Source organism: Sinocyclocheilus grahami, unplaced genomic scaffold (assembly GCF_001515645.1).
Source record: "Sinocyclocheilus grahami isolate Dianchi unplaced genomic scaffold, SAMN03320097.WGS_v1.1 scaffold849.1, whole genome shotgun sequence".
Classification (NCBI taxonomy): domain Eukaryota; kingdom Metazoa; phylum Chordata; class Actinopteri; order Cypriniformes; family Cyprinidae; genus Sinocyclocheilus; species Sinocyclocheilus grahami.
In genome coordinates, this window is record NW_015506028.1 from 82,232 (window position 1) to 102,534 (window position 20,303).

The following is a 20,303-nucleotide window of genomic DNA, read 5'->3' on the forward strand; positions in this document are numbered from 1 at the left end:
AGTAAATATAATTTGGCTACAATCATATCTATATAACACACATTTCATAGCTAAACATGTAAGGCCCAACCTCAAACCAGTGCTTAAAATTCATATTGAGTTGCCAGGGTTTTATTGATGTCTCATGGGAGGGTTTACAGACAGGGCATGATGATTGGGCTACTGGGGATGAAGAAAAATCCCCAGTATGTACTCCTCCACATAACTTTTAGCTGTCCAAAATAAAGAACAAAAAGAAATGGCTTTTGGGTAAAAATCTAAACTATGAAATGAGCTCACAATCATGAAAATTATTTCCAGCATGAGCATGAATTTTCAACATTAAAGTAAATGAGTATTTAATTAAGCAATATTACACAAGCAGTATATATTGCCCAGTTAGCTTTTTTTTTTCTACCAAAGAAAGTTGTTGCAAAAGAATTTGCATTTGACCAAGTATCATACGGATTGGAACAATACGTAAATAGAACTGATCAAAAGCAGTTCCCCTCACCCAAATTTATCACAGTTAACTTTATTATTGCATTTAACCAAAATATGAGAATTTTTTAACTGAGTGCCCCAATAAACTATTACTATAGAATTATCTAGGGTAGTGGTTCCCAATCCTGATAAACACCACATCGGTGGGTCTAAACTCGCATACTGAGTAGATATTTGACGTTAAAAAAGTGTGTCACATGACTACAGCCGCCATGTTGTCACTATCACGTGACCTACCAGCATCAGTTGCGTCGCTTCACTGCCATTCATAAATCCTCTCCCATGGCCTCTTGGGATAGTAAAGTGTCCATCGAATGTACACTTCAGAATCTGGGCCAAAGTAGTAGGTCATCTGAGTACTTTTCGCCTTTCGGGATAATATTATAAATTTTTATTATACATTATTTTCCTCCCAATTCTTTTTCTTGATGTAACCAATACTGCACAAACTTTTGATTAAGATGGTCTGGAGTTAGGTTCCCAAATATTTTGGCAAGCCAAATATGCTAAATATTTACTTGAAGTACATCTGAGATTTTAAGTTAATATTTCAATAATTTAACGGCACATGGTTCACAGTTCTCTGATGTTGGTTAATGGTCACGACATGCAAGGAAACATAAAACATGTTTTATTTTTATTTTATAGAGTTCTGCATACAGTATATAGGGTTTATTTTTATTATTATTATTATTATTATAAAAATGAAGGTATAAAAATATTAGTCGTAAATTACAATTCTCCTGAAAATAAATATTTGATTGTTATAGGCCTAATACATATTTTACACTGCAAGTCACAATACTTATATTAATGTCTTAAATTGTTCACATTCAACTTTAAAATGCTTGAATTATTATTTTTTTGTACAATACTGGTGAAATGCTGTAAACTTCTATCAACAGAAATACTGGAAACTGTGTGAATTTGTAAATAAAATGAATCTAGCGCTTGCTGCGTTCCCAAAATTCGCATTAAGCTTACTGCATATTGCACAGTCCTTCATTCTTGTAATGTTCACTTTATACTATCCATGCAATTACTGATGGATAAAATCCAGTCCTGCCGTGCACAATATTTATTTTTTACAATATTTTTACCTATATAAAGTACCACATTAGGACATGTTTCACATTGACCATAATTCGCTGTTGAAATGTGGCATATAATCATTAGGTTTTTATTAGCATCTTAGTTGCACCTTCAAACTGCTTATGCTTTTTAACTTATATTGTTTTACACACATGAATTTGATTAACAATTGAGAAACCTCTGTTAATGCAGGGTTATCAGGATTAAAATCTGTCACATAAGGACTGGGTGTAAACTGCCGCAAAGCACATTGCCAAGAACATACTTTCCAAAAGCTGTTACATAATGCAGACTAGTCCCAACCAGCTATTGCAACGTTGCTAAGAAATCATGTTTGTTAGCAGAAATATTATGCTGGATAGGTTAACACTCCCAATGTGAGGGTCACTGACTGAACCTTAACTTCACATCCTCTTCTGCTGAAGGGAACTGGCTGCACAAAATGAAGATGAAATTATCTGTATAGCAGCTGTGTTATGTTGTATTGACTTCTTACATTAAATACAATGAAAACCCATTAAACAACCATGATCATATATTTTTTCATATACTGTACTTTTCATGACCATATACTTTAAAGTGTAAAATGTAATATCATTAGTGGTCACAATATGGCTCAAATTGTGAGATAGATAGATGGATGGATGGATGGATAGATAGATAGATACATTCTAAAAAATGCTTGGTTGTTTCAACCCAACTTTGGGTCAAATATGGACTAACCCAACCTTTGGGTTAAATTTTTGCATTCAATTTTTAACCCAAAAGTTAGGTTAGTCCATATTTGACCCAAAGTTGGGTTGAAACAACCCAGCATTTTTTAGAGTGTAGATAGATAGCCTGACATTGTTTGTCAAAACTGAACAACCCAGAAAATGGATTTTGCACCATTTAAAATCAAATAAGTCATGCCAAAGACTAAATATCAAGGCAGGGGTTCCAGTTCACTGCGAAATGCCACCGAGCTGGAAAATGAATCTGTCTTTAGGAAGGACCCAGTAAATCTTGCTCTTTATACCTCCGGTCTATGAGTAGATGGTCACACTGGGAAATGTGAATGGGAATAACAGGAAAGTTTCACTTTATGGGTCAACAGTGGACCTCTTGTTTTATAAGAGATAGCAGGCATCATAAAACCCTAACAAGGCCTAGGTATAGTGTACTGAAGAACATTTTGTGGTGGATGGTGGTAATACAGTGATGGATGGTCAACATCTAATGTGTTACTATGTTTAGGCTTTAGTAAAATACTGCCATTGGTTCCTCTGTAAACATGTTTTGACTTTTATCATAACTTTTGTTACTTTTTTCCAAGAAAAATTATGTGACCTAGTTAAAGGCATAATTTCTGGAACTGGTTTCATAACCATTCTTGCCAAGATCTGAACAGTCTGCATTGGTTACATTTTTGTTTCAAACACAATAGTTCCCAAAACAGCCCAGAATGGCACAGTTACCGACTGTCTACTGGTAAGAAATAAACAAAAAAGAAATCAGCAGACTCTAGGAAAACCTCAGAGCAGAACAATAAACCTGGGCGATCACTTTGGATAAAGAACTAATATGAAATGTTGGCACTGGAAGTAGTCCTTAAAATACTTTTTCTAAAAGTTACATATGTAATGAAGTGCCTTTCAAGAAAAAAGTATATTTTGTAATATATTGTAATTAATGTACTTTTTGTTTTTTGATTGCTATGATGGGACTACAAATCCATCCAAGGTGTCTCCTTGCCCATGGCCCAGGACCCTGAAAAACTGGGGTCCAGTATCCATTCACACAAATGAAAGTAATTTTGATAAGATTAATGTGGACTAATCCAGTTATTTAATGTGCATATATGGCTTTCTGGTTACAATGCAATCAGTCTTACAACCTATAATCTAAGTAATTCTCTGTAAGAAATGTCACAAATAGACTGTCTTAGATCTCTATTAAACAAAACAAATGTAGTGCTGGAAGTAGTCCTTAAAATACTTTTTCTAAAAGTTGCATAAGTAATGAAGTGCCTTTCAAGAAAAAAAGTATATTTTGTAATATAATGTAATTAATGTACTTTTTGGTTTTTGATTGCTATGATGGGACTACAAATCCATCCAAGGTGTCTCCTTGCCCATGGCCCAGGACCCTGAAAAACTGGGGTCCAGTATCCATTCACACAAATGAAAGTAATTTTGATAAGATTAATGTGGACTAATCCAGTTATTTAATGTGCATATATGGCTTTCTGGTTACAATGCAATCAGTCTTACAACCTATAATCTAAGTAATTCTCTGTAAGAAATGTCACAAATAGACTGTCTTACATCTCTATTAAACAAAACAAATGTAGTAATTTTTGTGAGTTAAATTAGTACAGTGCATCTATGCTTTTTGTGCATGTATTGTCCTGTCTCACAGCAGCACTGAATTGGTAAAGACATTAGGATTGAGTGAGTTTTTTGCAAATGATGACCTACATTTTGGCCTTTATAAGATACTCTTATGTATTTACTACTTCCTTAGAGTTATTGTTACATTTGTGTGATCAATCCAAGCTCATTTTTACACACTTTCTGTAGTTTCTATTAATATTTTAGTTAGTCCATTGTGACCAAATGGAGTGACATGTGAGACAACTCAAATGAACAATGAGGGATGGTTGACAGAAACTGACCCCAGATTGAGACAGGCATAAAACACATGTCAAACACATTAGATGTCGCAATCCAGTTGGGCCAAAGCCCGATTTACAACAGAGGGATATTAAAAAACCCTTAAAGTAAGCTCTCAGAAATTAAACTGATTTGCAGAACACCACATCCAAACAGCTCTCAGCAAATTAAGTGTCAAGAAACTGGAGAGAATTTGAGAAGGGTGAGGGGCAAAACATGAGCATGTGGAAGCAATTACGGACTGCAGGCGGGATCTGTTAGCTTTGGGCTTACTGGGTGCCTCCACGCTGATCCACCAGCCAAACCTGTTTCCACAATCAACCAACCCCATAATACTACCTCCTCAACTGACTACAAAACCCTCAGGAGTGTCATATAATGCTGCTTTCTCTATGCATCTCTGGTAGGGAGAGGAAAAAAAGTGTGAATCTTGATTCAGGCTGTGACTCGTTTGCTGAGACCAAAAGGGGAAATCCCACATGGAATTGTAGAGCGTGGAGAGCTCGATACTACATCTGGGAGGGGTCAGGAGGTTATTGATATTGTTAGACTTTGGGGACCGCTGGAAACGCATAAATAGCTGGAAGAAACACAGTGATCTTGCAGTCTTCCTCTGAATGCCTGGGCACAGGTGACCTCCACTCAACTTTTCTGCAGAAAACCTCAACTGTCTCTGCAAACCCTGTAAGTGCTTTCTTTAACTATATGTTTTATTCATGCTGCATAATGTTGAATGGCTTCTGCTTAATTACGATCAATTCAAATTCTTTTTTTAGGGTATATGCATTTAAAGGTAGTATTTTATATGGCAAATACACTACTACTGTGAATGCATACTAAATTAATTATATTTTGAATATAATGTCTGAATTAATTATCGTGCATGGTGCATGCAGTTGGATAATAATAATATAAATGAATGCAACAGTTGATGCTAATATAGTGATTTAAGAAATATATAAAATACTATATTGAGTATTGCTTAACCAATTTCAACAAATTATGCAATTTCATTGTCAATCCCTCTTTTGCTGAATATTGCATGTAAGAGTGCCTGGAAACACAGAGAGAGAATTTGGTTATCCTGACCTACATTCTTTCCTTCTTAGTCAATGTATGACACAGTTATACCAAATCACTCATACAGGAGCTTATGTAAAGTCTTTAATTCCCCTGTTTTACCATTGTCAGTTTAGTAAGGAAGGAGTGATCCAAAGCTTTCAAACCTGGTTATGGCATGCATCCACATGCCTGGTAAAACAGTTTATTGTTCCCACACAGAACCAGCATGGAAAAGATGACATCTTTGAAAGTGAACTGCTGGCTGCAGTGGCTTACCGTGACTCTGGCCCTGCTGAGTGGAGTCCCTGCAATGCCGGTCGACGTGGACCGCGTATGCACGGCGCCGTCCGCAGCCAAGTACAGACTGACATTTACCGGCCAGTGGACTCAGACTGCCTTCCCCAAACACTACCCTCTGTACAGGCCGCCTGCTCAGTGGTCCCCCATCATTGGTGAGTGGGCCGATCTTATAAGTAAGAACAGGGTATTCTTTTAAACATTTGTAACATTTGCTACACCACTTTTTGGGTCTGTTCACCCAAACCTTTCACACTGTTACTGTTGAGGGGGTTTGACCCAGATTAACCCCTCCGAAGGAAGTAAAAACAAAGGTTAGGTGATATAAGTATTCAACATAAAGGTTCAAAAAGAGGGGTTTTAAAGTAATGCCATAGAAACATTGATTGATCATTGATCATTATCTATTACTTTCTTACATATTTTTTGTACAGTTTTACAAAAGTACATTGAAATAGTTATGGGGATGCCAAAATCTGGGTTGCTCAAGATAAGATTATGCCTAAAAACTTTCCCATAAAAAGCCCTTTCTTAAAAAAAAAAACTCCCCTCACAAGCCACTGTATAATTCACACCTATGGGTTTGAGCAAGACAATGATGGCAGTGCTTGAGTAGCCTGTTATGCTCTAAAGTAGAAGTACACATTGAAAACTATAATTTTCATTTTAGGAGTAACTCACAGCTCAGATTATCACATCTGGCAAAGGAACGAGTACGCCAGTAATGGGGTGAGAGAGTTTTCTGAGAGAGGAGAGGCTTGGACACTGATAAAGGAAGTGGAGGCAGCTGGGGAACGGATCCAGAGTGTCTATGGCCTCTTCTCAGCACCAGCTGTGGTTGGAGGAACTGGCCAGGCAATCACAGAATTTGAGGTCTATGCAAGACACTCTTTAGTAAGTACACTGTGCGCTGCAGTAGGTCAAAGCAAGGACAAGCCTGAGCGTTTCTTCAGCACCAAAACATGACCCTATGTATGATGTATTTTTTATGCATTTTATGCAACTTTATGACACTAAAATTAATATCAAATTCAATTAGAACGGTTTTCGGTTACCTGGTCGGACTGAAACACCACCAGGCTGACCAGATAAACCAGCTAAACTATGATTTGGCTGGGATACAGGCTAGGCTATCGTTGACCATCTACAGTAAGACCAGCAAAGACCATAGGCTGGTTTAAGCTGTTTTTATTTTATTTTTTTCAGTTGTTTTTGAGTAAAAACCACAGATGTTTTCAGTCAGAAGATGTGGACACTTGCATACTGTGTCCAAAGCATTCTTTTGGAACTCACTCTTTACATGCACATACTTCACTGGCCTCCCAGGCATTCCATATAAAATATTACAGAGAGAATTGTAAATAATAAAACTTTCCAAATGAAAACGAGCCAGCAGCTCATACTAGCTAATGAGCAAGCTAAAACCACAGCGCAACCGAACACTAATGATCTTCTTGTTTTGCAGCTGTCCTTCATTGTCCACATTGTGCCAAGTCCTGACTGGTTTGTTGGAATAGACAGTCTAAACTTGTGCGAGGGTGATAACTGGATAGAAAACGTAAGCATAGAACTCTACCCCTATGATGCCGGCACAGACAGTGGTTTCACCTTCTCCTCACCAAACTTTGAGACCATTCCTCAAGACAAGATCACTCAGGTAATGTCTAAAAGCGGACAACCCTACAAGTCATACAGTATATATTTATAATATTTTCCATGAAACAATGCTTCTTAGACCACAATGAGCTGGTTTACTGATCTTTTTTGGTTTAAGATGCTTTCCCAGCCTGGCCAAGCTGGTGTTTAGCTGGTTATTTCCCAGCCTCACAAACTGAAAAGTTTTCAAAATCCTTCTAAGACCAACCTGACCAGACTTGGAGGCCAGAGGAGACCTGGAAACAATCTTATGCAAGTTTAAGATGTATTTTTTCAGCACAGTTAGACCACTTTGGGGGGAAAAAAAACAGTTCAAGGTGGTTTGCTGGTTTATGCTGGTTCAGTTTGTCAGTGGTCAAAACCCCTTCTAAAACCAACAAACCGGACCACTTGGTAGACCACCTGACCACCTTTTTTCAGCAGGGATGGAGGTCTCGTTACAAATCTTGTTACAGATACTGTATGTCTTCTCTCAACAGATAACCGCATCATTCCCAAGTCACCCTGCAAACTCCTTCTACTATCCCCGACTGAAGCATCTCCCCCCAATAGCCAAAGTCTCCCTAACAAAGATCAAGAACAACCAGATCTTCAGCTTACCCATTCAGCCGACCCAGTCCAATCAGATTCCAAGCACCAATGAAATTGATAGGTCTCTCATAAGTAAGCATTAGAAATTGTTTGTAAAATGAATTGTGATGTGAATGTTGTCCTCATACAGAACTTTATCATGCAAAAAGACAGAGTTGACATACTTGCATTTGAATCTTAAATTCTGTTTTCGAGGGAAACACTACAAATCCATAGAGAGAACTTGTGGTGATTAAATTGCGGGCTGTAGAAAGGTTTATCAACTCCCATGGTAACCAACACAACAAACTGCAAACACTATAATGGAGGCCAACCCGTTTAAAAGTTTTCTGCCACTCAGCACTCAGGAAGTGTTTGTCATTGAAGTGAAATGTGTGCTTTGATTCCATCCTTCTGTTTTCCTACTTGCACAGAAGTCTGTGATGCATATCAGCCTTTTACAAGGTCAGGATTTCTGGAAAGCATCAGTGAATCAGGAGAAGCAATTATTTTGGCAAAATTTGAAGGATTTACATTTATTGTCTGAGTTTACTTTAAATTCAGCCCAAGTAGCTCTAAACTTTGATGTAGCATAAAACATAAAAAAAATTGATTCAGTTTAGGTAACTGTCCATTTATTTACACTTCACAAAAAATATAAATGCAATCTATATTTTACATCATAGTGTTTTTTTGTTTTATCATAGTGTTAGCCGAAAACATTTTCATGGCAATTGTAATTAACGTTTTGGCAAATTGGTGGCAAACTCATATTAATTATTACTATTCTCATTCATACATACGCTTTCATACAATCTGGTTGGATCATGCTTCATGCTTGTATTTTTCTGCATTTTTCTTTTCTTTTTCACACGACTCAAATAGTACAAATTCAAACCAATTTGTCAAAAAACATAAACTAGTTTTTTTTAATCTGGAGATTGAGTTGCTTAGCCTTATAAGCCCTATTCAAGGAATAGTGCACCAAAACATGAAAGTTTCAAGGGTGATTTTATGATGATTTTAATTTATCGAACTGTAATTTTCAAAAATGTGCAAACTATTTCTTTAACAAATACAATTATTTGTTCCCAGTGAGTTATTAGTGCTGATCAACGTCTCTTTTTCTACAGACACCCCTCTGGACTGTGAGGTTTCTGTCTGGTCACCTTGGGGTCTATGTAAGGGTCAGTGTGGTGAGAAAGGGGTAAAATACAGAACCCGCTATATTCACATGCATCCTGCAAACAATGGGGCTGCCTGCCCACCCCTAGAGGAAAAGAAGCTCTGCATCCCTGACAACTGTGTGTGAATATAAAGAGGACCTACCATCCATGCCTCATCAGGGAACAATCTACTGGTTAACAGCTTTAAAACAAGACATTATAAATGGAATGACTTTGTTTTTTTAAATTATGATGTCGTGGGCGAGTTAACAAGCTTAAACATGGTAATGAATGGGCTAGGCACCATATTCCAAGTTAATAAGTATCACAAATGAGAGTGAAATATGAGGAACTGCCGATTCTATATTTTCAATGCAGCAACGTTTGCTCTAATAACAGGAGTTTATAGGCTGAGTTTGCTGTAAGTGTCACACACTGTCCTCATGCACTGTTCATGGAGTCTGGTGCTCTCTGGTGGAAAAAAAACACCATTGACATTATCAAGCTCAATCGTTGAGATAAACATCTTCAGTAAAAAAATACTCTGTTCTCCTCAAAACATGTTGCATCAGTGGATGATATCTGTACATTAATTGCAAAACTGTATATAAAATTGTACATACAGATAAATAAATCCTTCTGAATTCCTTTGAATTTGTCATGCATGTGTGAAAAATGATTATACTTTCCTAAAAGATAATAACTGCAATATAATCTGTCCATCTATTTGGACATACAAGTCATACTTAAAATGTCTGAATATCAAGGATCAAATCAAATGATGCCAGATTTATTCTTATTTCACTATTCAAAGCCATTTGTCCCATGTTGCTCATCACAATGATTATGGACATAAACTATGGACCCAAAAGTGTCACAAAACTTTTTGTCTTTATCCTCTTTTGAAATGTTTTTGTGAAATATTTGGATGTATTTCTAATAAATGACATCTGGTTTGATATTTTGTTTTCTAATGCACAACATTTTCAAGTGTGACTTGAAGATAGTTTTTGAGCCCAAGTATACAGGCCGATACATGTCTTTAATTACTATATATTAAACTACAGTGGGGAAAAAAAGTATTTAGTCAGCCACCAATTGTGCAAGTTCTCCCACTTAAAAAGATGAGAGAGGCCTATGAAGCAAGGCATGTAATAAATTGACTATTTCTATCAACATATTTAGGTCTCTCCCTAGTCTTATCATGACTTTCTGTTAACCTTGTTTAAACATGACTGTACAAACAGCAGCTGCAGATTTCTCACACTAAACCTGCTGGGCACATGAAGCTATACTAGTGTCCAGTTATTGTTATTTGTAGCTTTCTTACCTTAAAAATGAACTGTTTTACAGCAATGAATATGAGGCTGACAGGCCTGCTGCTAGCCAGTTGTGTCATTTTGGCTCCGGCAATGTATTTTGATTTAGGGGAACAGGAGGAAAAGTGTATCATTGAGGAGATTCCAGAGGACACACTTGTGTCAGGTCAGTGAAGATGAATTGTGCTGTTATACAATGTTATACATATTTGCTCTATTACACAACATGAATCAGTTATTTGATCCGAAATAGTCCCGGAACACGTTTCCTCATATGCTGCTTAGACTAACAGGTGATTTAATATTCAATTTGAAAATAAAATCATACTTTTGACATGTGTAGGACATTTATTGTTTACTTTTTGTATGTGCTTTTGTTTGTATGCGGTCCAAACATCAAGATAAACTCTAGAGGCAAAATGTGTGATACATTTGGCCTATTCTTGTTAAACACATCAGGTCAGAGACTATTTAGGGGCTTATATCTACTAAACTGATCAGAGATCTGACCAAAATGGTTCCATTTAATTTCAACTAAAGTGTACTTTCATAAGTAAATAAAATATGTCGTAACATGGCATCTAGAATTAAAAAGGGACTGACATATAAAGGTTGTGGAACCTACATATCGTGGAGTGAAAACACAGACCATAGTTATTTCCTATAATCCAAAACTTGGATTAAATCACAACATGAGGGTTAGTAAATGATAACAGAAATTTCATTATGTGGCGAATGATCCATTCAATTCTTTATTCCAGCAACTATCAATAGGGTATTCAGTTTTGTGAGTCATGGAGTAAAGGTACTTTAGTGCTCTGCACATACAAAGCAGCTACACTGGTCATAGCGTACTGTAAACTTGTTGTAATAAGGAAGGACTATAGTATCATGTTTCTCCATTCAGGCGTCTTTCTGCTAGAGTACTGGGATGAACATAAGAAGGCCAATATCCCACACCTTGGTTTGACTGTGACTGTGAGAGACCCTAACCATGCGGTCTGAAGCATTCAACTCTTCATGCATGAGAATTATACAATAAACTCTTAACTATTACCACCTGCAACAATTCCTCCGATACGTTCTGTCATATGCAGGTGGTCTTGTTAAAACGCTTTGGGAGATATGGAAAATTCGCCTTTACATCCCATGCTTCAGGTCAACATTTCTTGTGCATGCAGTCCAACTCCACCAGGTTCTCTGTGTTCGCTGGAGATCGTCTGGTAAGTCGTGAAATGCTGTGGTCTCATATACTGAATTTAACATGCTTAAAATGTCAGCTAGCCGTGCTCTTACTTTTCTATGTATGTACAGAAAGTGCATTTAGATGTCCAGATGGGAGAGCATACCATTGATCCTAATGCTGCAAAGGCAAAAGACACCATGAAAGCAATGGAGTACAACTTGCAACATCTCATTGACCAGATGCGTTACATTAGCAGACAGCAAAATTTCCAAAGGGTGAGCAAGCACAGGCAGGGCGGCCTGACAACAAAATGTTGCCATATTAATTGCTTGCCAGAATAAGAACCAGACCAAGTGTCATCTGTCCACATTTTCCAAGCTGCACTTACTCTCTGGTGATTATGTGCAATTTATATCTGTTTATTTTACTGCAACCAGGAACGTGAGGAGAAGTTTCGCCAAATGAGTGAGGAGACAAATGGAAACGTTTTGTGGTGGGCCATTATTCAGACATCAATACTCCTTTCTGTTGGAATCTGGCAAATAAAAAACCTCAAAAACTTTCTCATTGAAAAGAAGTTGGTTTAGCTTTATGAAATGACCAACTGTAACATTGTTTGAAGCATTTTTATAAATGCGTAAGTCTAAATTACCTCATCTGAGCACAATACCCTGCAATGAGCATGTGATTTTAATAAATTCAACTGATTTTAATAAATTCATAATATAGCCTTATTAAATAGGCCTACCTACATATTGTATTATTATTATTATTTATGTGTTTGTGTGTGTTTGTTTTATTCCACTCTAACAGTGTGTTTAACCTCGAATATTTGTGACACTGGACCACGAAAACAGTCATAAGGGTACATTTTTTGAAATTATGCATAATCTGAAAGCTGAATAAATAAGCATTTCACTGATGTATGGTTTGTTAGGAAAATATTTGGCCGAGATACAACTATTTGAAAATCTGGAATCTGAAGGTGCAGAAAAATCTAAATATTGAGAAAATCGCATTAAGAGTTGTCCTTTAAAAATAAAGTTCTTAGCAATGCATATTGCTAATCAAAAATTAAGTTTTGATATATTTACGGCAGGACATTTACAAAATATCTTCATGGAACATGATCTTTACTTAATACCTTAATGATTTTTGGTATAAAAGAAAAATCGATAATTTTGACCCATACAATGTATTTTTGGCTATTGCTACAAATATACCTGTTACTTTGGCTTTGTGGTCCAGGGTCACATTTATTTAATATATATATATATATATATTTTTTTTTAGTTTCCACCAAAATATCAAGCCCTTTAATTACTACTGTAATTATTAATAATGCAATAAAACTATCAACACCGCCATCAAAAAAGAAGATACAGTAACAGAAATATAAATGATGTTTGATTGTTTTAACAGTAAATGTTCAATTCAGCATGATTATGATTATATCTGTTTATTTTACTGCAACCAGGAACGTGAGGAGAAGTTTCGCCAAATGAGTGAGGAGACAAATGGAAACGTTTTGTGGTGGGCCATTATTCAGACATCAATACTCCTTTCTGTTGGAATCTGGCAAATAAAAAACCTCAAAAACTTTCTCATTGAAAAGAAGTTGGTTTAGCTTTATGAAATTACCAACTGTAACATTGTTTGAAGCATTTTGATAAATGAGTAAGTCTAAATTACCTCATCTGAGCACAATACCCTGCAATGAGCATGTGATTTTAATAAATTCATAATATAGCCTTATTAAATAGGCCTACCTACATATTGTATTATTATTATTATTTATGTGTTTGTGTGTGTTTGTTTTATTCCACTCTAACAGTGTGTTTAACCTCGAATATTTGTGACACTGGACCACGAAAACAGTCATAAGGGTACATTTTTTGAAATTATGCATAATCTGAAAGCTGAATAAATAAGCATTTCACTGATGTATGGTTTGTTAGGAAAATATTTGGCCGAGATACAACTATTTGAAAATCTGGAATCTGAAGGTGCAGAAAAATCTAAATATTGAGAAAATCGCATTAAGAGTTGTCCTTTAAAAATAAAGTTCTTAGCAATGCATATTGCTAATCAAAAATTAAGTTTTGATATATTTACGGCAGGACATTTACAAAATATCTTCATGGAACATGATCTTTACTTAATACCTTAATGATTTTTGGTATAAAAGAAAAATCGATAATTTTGACCCATACAATGTATTTTTGGCTATTGCTACAAATATACCTGTTACTTTGGCTTTGTGGTCCAGGGTCACATTTATTTAATATATATATATATATATATTTTTTTTTAGTTTCCACCAAAATATCAAGCCCTTTAATTACTACTGTAATTATTAATAATGCAATAAAACTATCAACACCGCCATCAAAAAAGAAGATACAGTAACAGAAATATAAATGATGTTTGATTGTTTTAACAGTAAATGTTCAATTCAGCATGATTATGAAACTACGGTCAGCTTTGGTTGTTTTATTTATTTGTTTATTTTTTTGAGGCGTGCGCGATTACGTCACCGTGACGTCGTCGTTCCAAACGCGTGATAACTAGTAAACATACAGTTCCGTGTTCACGCGACTGATATACATTTGGATAGCGTGCAAAAAAGTTACAGGTATGTGTTTTATTCTAGAGATTTAGTGACCACAGCACCTATGGGAAACTTTCGTGAAGTCCTCAGGGACATTTTATACATTCTTTTGTATAACGTTAACGTTAGTTGGCTCAAACGCTATACACCCACCTTTATTTTTACCCCCGTTTGATGTACATTTGATCAATTTGTCTTTTTTATTTTCATATTTTGTATCAATCATTCTTCCCTCAGAAGTGAGAAACAAGTGTATTTTAAACACAGTGCTTTAAACGGAATAAACTAGCACTCGAGATGATACTAGCGTAAGTTAGATCGGTTTGCTATGAAATAATATGTGTGACCCTAGCAACACATAGGCTGTGTCTCAAAACCGTGTAAGCAGTCTAACGTTACCTAGAGAGTGTTCTGGCGATAACAGGTGCATACACTGTTGCCAACTCATTTTCAGGGGAAGTTGCTAAGGGAGGTCGATTTGTTGCTAAAAGACGTTGTGATGTCATTGCGTGATGACGTCATTACGTAATCACAATGCAAAAATTGTCACTACATCAAATCTCAGTAAAAATATATTTGTATATGTTCATTTAGATTTGTTCGTGAAATAATATAAATGCATAATATAATGTTCAAATATAAATAACTTTTTATATACAACATTGAATTATTGAACACTTTTTTTATTAGCTAGTGAACTAGTAAAACTACACATTCTGATCAGTTAGTTTTAAGCAGTGTATTAGTAGTCAGTATGCTACACTCTAAGAAAATAATTCACAGGTTTTTACCGGCATTTTAAATAACGCATTGTATTTTGTGTTTCGGGTTGAAGGGTTTACAATGGATAACGGACAATGTCCTGGAAAATTACTAGAAGCCTACCTTTTCCATTTTTCTAGATATTTTTCTTACAGTGTACTAACTGATCAACAATCACAGGTACAACAAGGTGTATCATAAATGAACAATTATTAAATTATTATTAAATTGAACAATTGCAAATAGCAATCAAGCGCAAGCGTTAGTTCTGGCAGGTCACGCTAGTCAAGCTCGCATCAACTGACTCTCAGTATAAGGTCCCTCAGTATTATCAGCAGTTTTCGCATTGCTCAATAGTTAATTACCCTCCTCCATCCCTAATTCACGTGATGTGTGTACTGCTAGGCATCTTTAGTGTCCTCTTTTTGTGAAAGTTAGATGGAAAATGTGTGCCTTTTATTGTTCGAGTCACTTATCAAAAGTCGCTAAAAGTAGCCAAATAAAATTTAAAAATAGCTAAATTTGTTGCTAGGTGCTTTTGGAAGAAAAAGTTGATAGGGTAGTCTGAAAAGTTGCTAAATTTAGCAACAAAATTGCTAAATTGGCAACACTGAGTGCATACAACATACAGTACATGGTGATAGCAGCAGTTTTGGCATTAAAGGTAGGTCTACAGTAATCTTAGACATGTATAGCGCCTGTTAAATGAAAGGCTATGTAACGTTAGGCAGACAGTTCACTTGTAGAAGTTGTAGCACACAGCTTAGATGATGTTGTTGTACATAAACAGAATAATGTCTCACTGGATTTGCTGTAACTCCTGCTTCGTGTCGCCTGGTCCTGAGCGTCAGCTGGCGGTCACAAACTGCGGTCACATCATCTGTAATGTTTGCTTTCAGAGAGGTAGCACACTCAACTAACATTATACATTATATATAACATGATTATTTACATTGTATTTATATATAATCTTATATTATGCATAATTATAACTATTATTAATGTGATATATGACAGTGTTATTTACCATTAACATTTTATTATATTTAAATGATATATTTTCAGATTTCAAAATGGTATAAATGGTGCTGGCTTAAATGTGTGCATATACTGTCCTCTGCTGGAAGTAATATCGTTCTACAGAGAGGGTCTATTTGTTTTTCCCCTTTAGGAAAGCAGGGTGTCTGCCTCATTTGCAAAGCAGCGTGTCAGATCTCCCCACTGTCTGATAAAGTAAGCTACAAGAGATTTTTTTTGTCATAAAGATTCATTTTAATGAGCTGTGGCACTAATCTGTGTATTGGTCTCATAGAGTAGCTCAGAGGTGCAAGAGCTTTTCTCAGATATCAGTGCAGTTGCAGTCAAATACTTCTCAGAGATAAGCAAGGTAGTCCTATACATAAAATGAATAGATTGCAGCTATGTTAATCGTGAATTTAAGGCATAAAGTCACATTTATTATGCTTTGCAGGTTTTACAATTCCAGGCCAGACACCAGAAAAGATTACTGGCCCACTATCAGCAGAAGGTGAGAGCATCTTGTCCTTAACATGACTGGCTCTGATACTTGGATATATGGTAGATGTGGATGCTGCTAATATTGCTTAGTTAATCCAAATCAAATTGATGTCAAATAAAACAGATTGAGAGAATGAAGGAGGATGGCCTGAAAATGCAACAAGAGATGCAGAAGATGTCCACGTATGTATGAGTACTGCATTAATGCAGCCATTTCTATTGTATTTTTGCCTTATTTCTATTGTTTTCTATTTTGTGCAGGAAAATTTCAGAACAGAATGCTTACATATCCAAGTTAGAAATGACTGTTCAAAATCAAAGGTATGTCAATGTGATCTATGAAAGGAGATAATATCCCTTCTAGCGATATGCCGGTATCAAATGTTCATGTTGCGATTAATTGCTAATGCTTTTATCACGGTATACGGTATTATCACAATATTGAAATGTAGTTTAAAAAAAAAGTGCTGTCATAATACAGTATAACAGGTTTAATAACTTTTTTCTTATAACAAAAGTAACTGAACATTTAAATGCAATAAAGCAATACAAAAAATGTATAAAGTTAAAAGTTTTACACAGATTAAAGTGCAAAAAAACTTAAAAGACCAATAGGTATCACTTTACAATAAGACCTCATTAGTTAACCTTAGTTAATGCATTAACATTCACACTGAGCAATAGCTACATTTGCTACAGAAGCTATTAATCTTTGTTAAAAAAAAATACAAGTCTTAGTTCATGTTAGCTCATTAAATAACACAGTTGCAACTTTCGATTTTAACAATGTGTTATTAAATATTGGAATAACTAAGATTAATGAATGTTCAGAAGAATTTTTCATTGGCAGTTTATGTTAACTAATGAATTAACGAATGTTAACTAATGAAGCCCTAATGTAAAGTGTGACCGAACAATAAAGAATCAAAACACTTTCAAACAATATCTAGGGCATGTTGTAGTCCACATTAAAATGTAAAGAAAATTTGAAAATAAATAGCCTATTAAGTCTACATATTTAAGTATTTAGTAAAGTATTCTTAAAACGCATTCATAATTCTCAATAATTTGTAATATATAATTATTTAGAAGTGCCCACGATAACAATATCGTGCATATTCATTACCGTTATATATCGCATTACCGAATACCGGCACATGTCTAATCCCTTCATATCAAAGGAAAGTACACTCTTAAAAATAAAGGTGCTTCAAAAGGTTCTTCAAGCGATGCCATAGAAGAACCATTTTTAGTTCCACAAAGAAGCATTCAGTCAAAGGTTCTTTAAAGAACCATCTCTTTCTTACCTTTTTATAATCTGAAGAACCTTCATTTGCCACAAAGAACCTTTTGTGAAACAGAAAGGTTCTTCAGATGTTAAAGGTTCTTTATGGAACCATTTAGACAAAAAGGTTCTTCTATGGCATCGTGAAGCACCTTTATTTTTAAGAGTGTATTCCTTCATATCAAAATCAAAACACATTTCTGTAAATTGGTAACAAATATTACTCTCATTAAATACAAAACCTTAATGGTAGTCCAGTTCCAGTCTTTAGTATATGTGGAAATTAAATGTGTCCAGTGCAATTTTATTTATTTTTTTATTTTTTGACATTAAAGCAATTACTGAAAATGACTCACAATCAAGTTATTCAAGATGTAGATGAGTTTGTTCCTCATCACCTCATCAGTGGAGAAATCTAGCATTACTGTACAACACTTGCTCACGGCAGATGTAATGCTAAATTAATCCAAATATGTTCTGATGAAGAAACAGACACTCATCTACATGTTGGATGATGGATTGAGGCTAAGTACATTTACAGCAAATTTTCATTTTTGGTTAAACTATTTCATTATTACTTTTATTCAGAAAGGATGCATTCAATTGATCAATACCGATAGTAAAGACATTTAAAACATCTTAACAAAAGATTTCTACTTGAGGTAAATGCTGTTGTTATGAACTTTCTATTCATCATAGAATCCTGAAAAATATTAAGCACCACAACAGTTTCCAACTGCGATAAGAAATGTTTCTTGAGCAGCAAAATAGTATATGATTTGAAGGATCATGTGATACTGAAGATTGGAGAAATGGCTGCTGAAAATGCAGCTTTACAGAGGAATAAATGACATTTTAGAAATAAAAAGCCAGAGGCAGCGGATGCTTTTTATATCCGTTGTAAATGGGGCGTGTATTCTTCTAATACCGTATGAATGTAGGAACAGAGGATCTGAAGCAGAGAACACTGTAAACATGTACTTTATTAATGTAACACGTGCCATTGAAATCATTCCAGTTCAAGACTGGTGTTACAGTCCAACCGAGATTTACAGTCAGCAAGTCAGAGACAAGGTGCGTTTTAGCTTGCTTGTTTTTAGATGAACAGATTGTTCAGACTGCTGCAGTTTTGTAAGCAGTTAAAAATATTTTAGCCCTAGTAACTATTTTGTGAGTTATTATACCATTCCAAAGTGCCATTTCTCTGTTTATTTCAGCTTCCCCAGTGACAAAAATCCCCTATTCTTCCCCACTCTCGATGTCACGATCCTTGTCCTCTGCTAGCCTGTGAGTAAACGATCAGCTTTCTTCTCTAAAGAAGGTTTAAACTAAGTTGTAGTGTGCAAGTAAACATTTAGAACAACTTGTTAAAAGTCCTTTTGTTTCACATTTCACATGGTTTCATAAATCTTTCTTTTTATATTTGATTCAGAAACACTGAACTGTTTCATAATCAACTGTACAGAACAAAACTGACGTGATTTTTTAAATTGATACCTTATTTGATATATTACTTATATATGACATTTTACCTGTCATGTCTGTTTTCTCGGAATAGTCTGTGCTTTAATCACTGATTGACTTGATTGTGATTGTAACGTTTGTTTGGTTGTTCTTTCTCAGAGCTGACAGCATAGAAATCAACAGCAGGGGGCACTCTCACAAAGTAAACTCCATTTATATTTCTGTATACTGTGTCATTTACTGTAGAGTATATACAGCTCTGTTGTGATTATACTTGTGTTTTTCCATCTAGCCAGAACTCCTGAGTAGAATTTGTCTCAGAAGCTCACCGAAGGACTGCCGCATAGGTTTGTCATTGCAAAATCATTGCTGGTTTTGGTTTTCAGTCACCAGAACTGCACTGTTATGGATATTCTGGGCCAATGCTAGTCTTAAAAAGTTAGTCATCTCGTTTTTTTCTTTAAGGCTGGTCATAACTTTTTAAAGTCAGTTATAAAGAATGGTCTAATTTGAATCCAAAAAGTAATACCATTTATCTCTTTGCAAACTACTAGTTGGTCAAATTAGTTCTTAAGACACCGTCTTAACATAGTGATTATCTTTATGCAACTTGCCCCTGAAAATTAACAGCTTGTTGTGGCCAACACAAAATCCAATGTTTTCACTATTTACATTTGATCCCTTTCAAGAAGCATTAAAAACTACTAACTTGACACAAAATAGTCTTTTTAAAAAAGACTTTACAATAAATATAGCAATCAAACCTAGTATTATTATTGACCAAACATTTTCATTAACGGAAATAAAAATAAAAACCTAAGTAAAATACATTTTCATTCTCTAAAACTAGTTAAAAATAATAATTGCAACAAATTATTGGAGTCTTTGATATATGATATATTATAATACCATATTATAAAACCAGAAATTGAGGTTTAATAAAGACCTTTACATTCAGCCTGAATTAAACGTCAAAAGATAGCACTAGACTGTGCTGAGAAATAAAAACCTAAATACTAAAAACAAAATAAATAGAAACTAGTAAATAAATTAAATATACTAACTATGATATTGTGAATACTGTAATAAAAAAGGGGAAAGTTTTATTTAATAATCAATCGTAAGAGATTAAAACACATTAATTATTGTTTTAGACCGTTAGTTGGAAAGGTCTAAAA

General features: G+C 35.1%; 3 protein-coding genes across 4 annotated transcripts; all 3 read left to right on the plus strand.

Annotated features, from left to right (window-relative positions):
- Positions 1 to 4,583: 4,583 nt before the first annotated feature.
- LOC107562938 (spondin-2-like) lies at positions 4,584 to 9,577 on the plus strand. Its single transcript, XM_016247697.1, has 6 exons — positions 4,584 to 4,913; positions 5,511 to 5,743; positions 6,259 to 6,482; positions 7,054 to 7,245; positions 7,724 to 7,907; positions 8,948 to 9,577. Exons 2-6 carry the CDS (start codon positions 5,518 to 5,520, stop codon positions 9,124 to 9,126), a joined length of 1,005 nt encoding a protein of 334 aa, XP_016103183.1. The 5' UTR covers positions 4,584 to 4,913; positions 5,511 to 5,517; the 3' UTR covers positions 9,127 to 9,577.
- Positions 9,578 to 10,317: 740 nt separating this feature from the next.
- On the plus strand, positions 10,318 to 12,072 carry LOC107562940 (transmembrane emp24 domain-containing protein 11-like). Its single transcript, XM_016247700.1, has 5 exons — positions 10,318 to 10,465; positions 11,207 to 11,298; positions 11,397 to 11,522; positions 11,614 to 11,760; positions 11,923 to 12,072. Exons 1-5 carry the CDS (start codon positions 10,318 to 10,320, stop codon positions 12,070 to 12,072), a joined length of 663 nt encoding a protein of 220 aa, XP_016103186.1.
- Positions 12,073 to 14,037: 1,965 nt separating this feature from the next.
- LOC107562939 (probable E3 SUMO-protein ligase RNF212) lies at positions 14,038 to 19,673 on the plus strand. 2 transcript variants are annotated; one of them, XM_016247698.1, is made up of 11 exons: positions 14,038 to 14,120; positions 15,649 to 15,761; positions 16,030 to 16,091; positions 16,171 to 16,245; positions 16,330 to 16,386; positions 16,501 to 16,559; positions 16,638 to 16,697; positions 18,680 to 18,735; positions 18,879 to 18,948; positions 19,285 to 19,327; positions 19,418 to 19,673. In XM_016247698.1, exons 2-11 carry the CDS (start codon positions 15,653 to 15,655, stop codon positions 19,607 to 19,609), a joined length of 783 nt encoding a protein of 260 aa, XP_016103184.1. In that variant the 5' UTR covers positions 14,038 to 14,120; positions 15,649 to 15,652; the 3' UTR covers positions 19,610 to 19,673. The 2 variants fall into 2 exon arrangements, with proteins under 2 accessions (XP_016103184.1, XP_016103185.1); XM_016247699.1 differs by lacking the exon at positions 16,171 to 16,245.
- Positions 19,674 to 20,303: the final 630 nt, after the last annotated feature.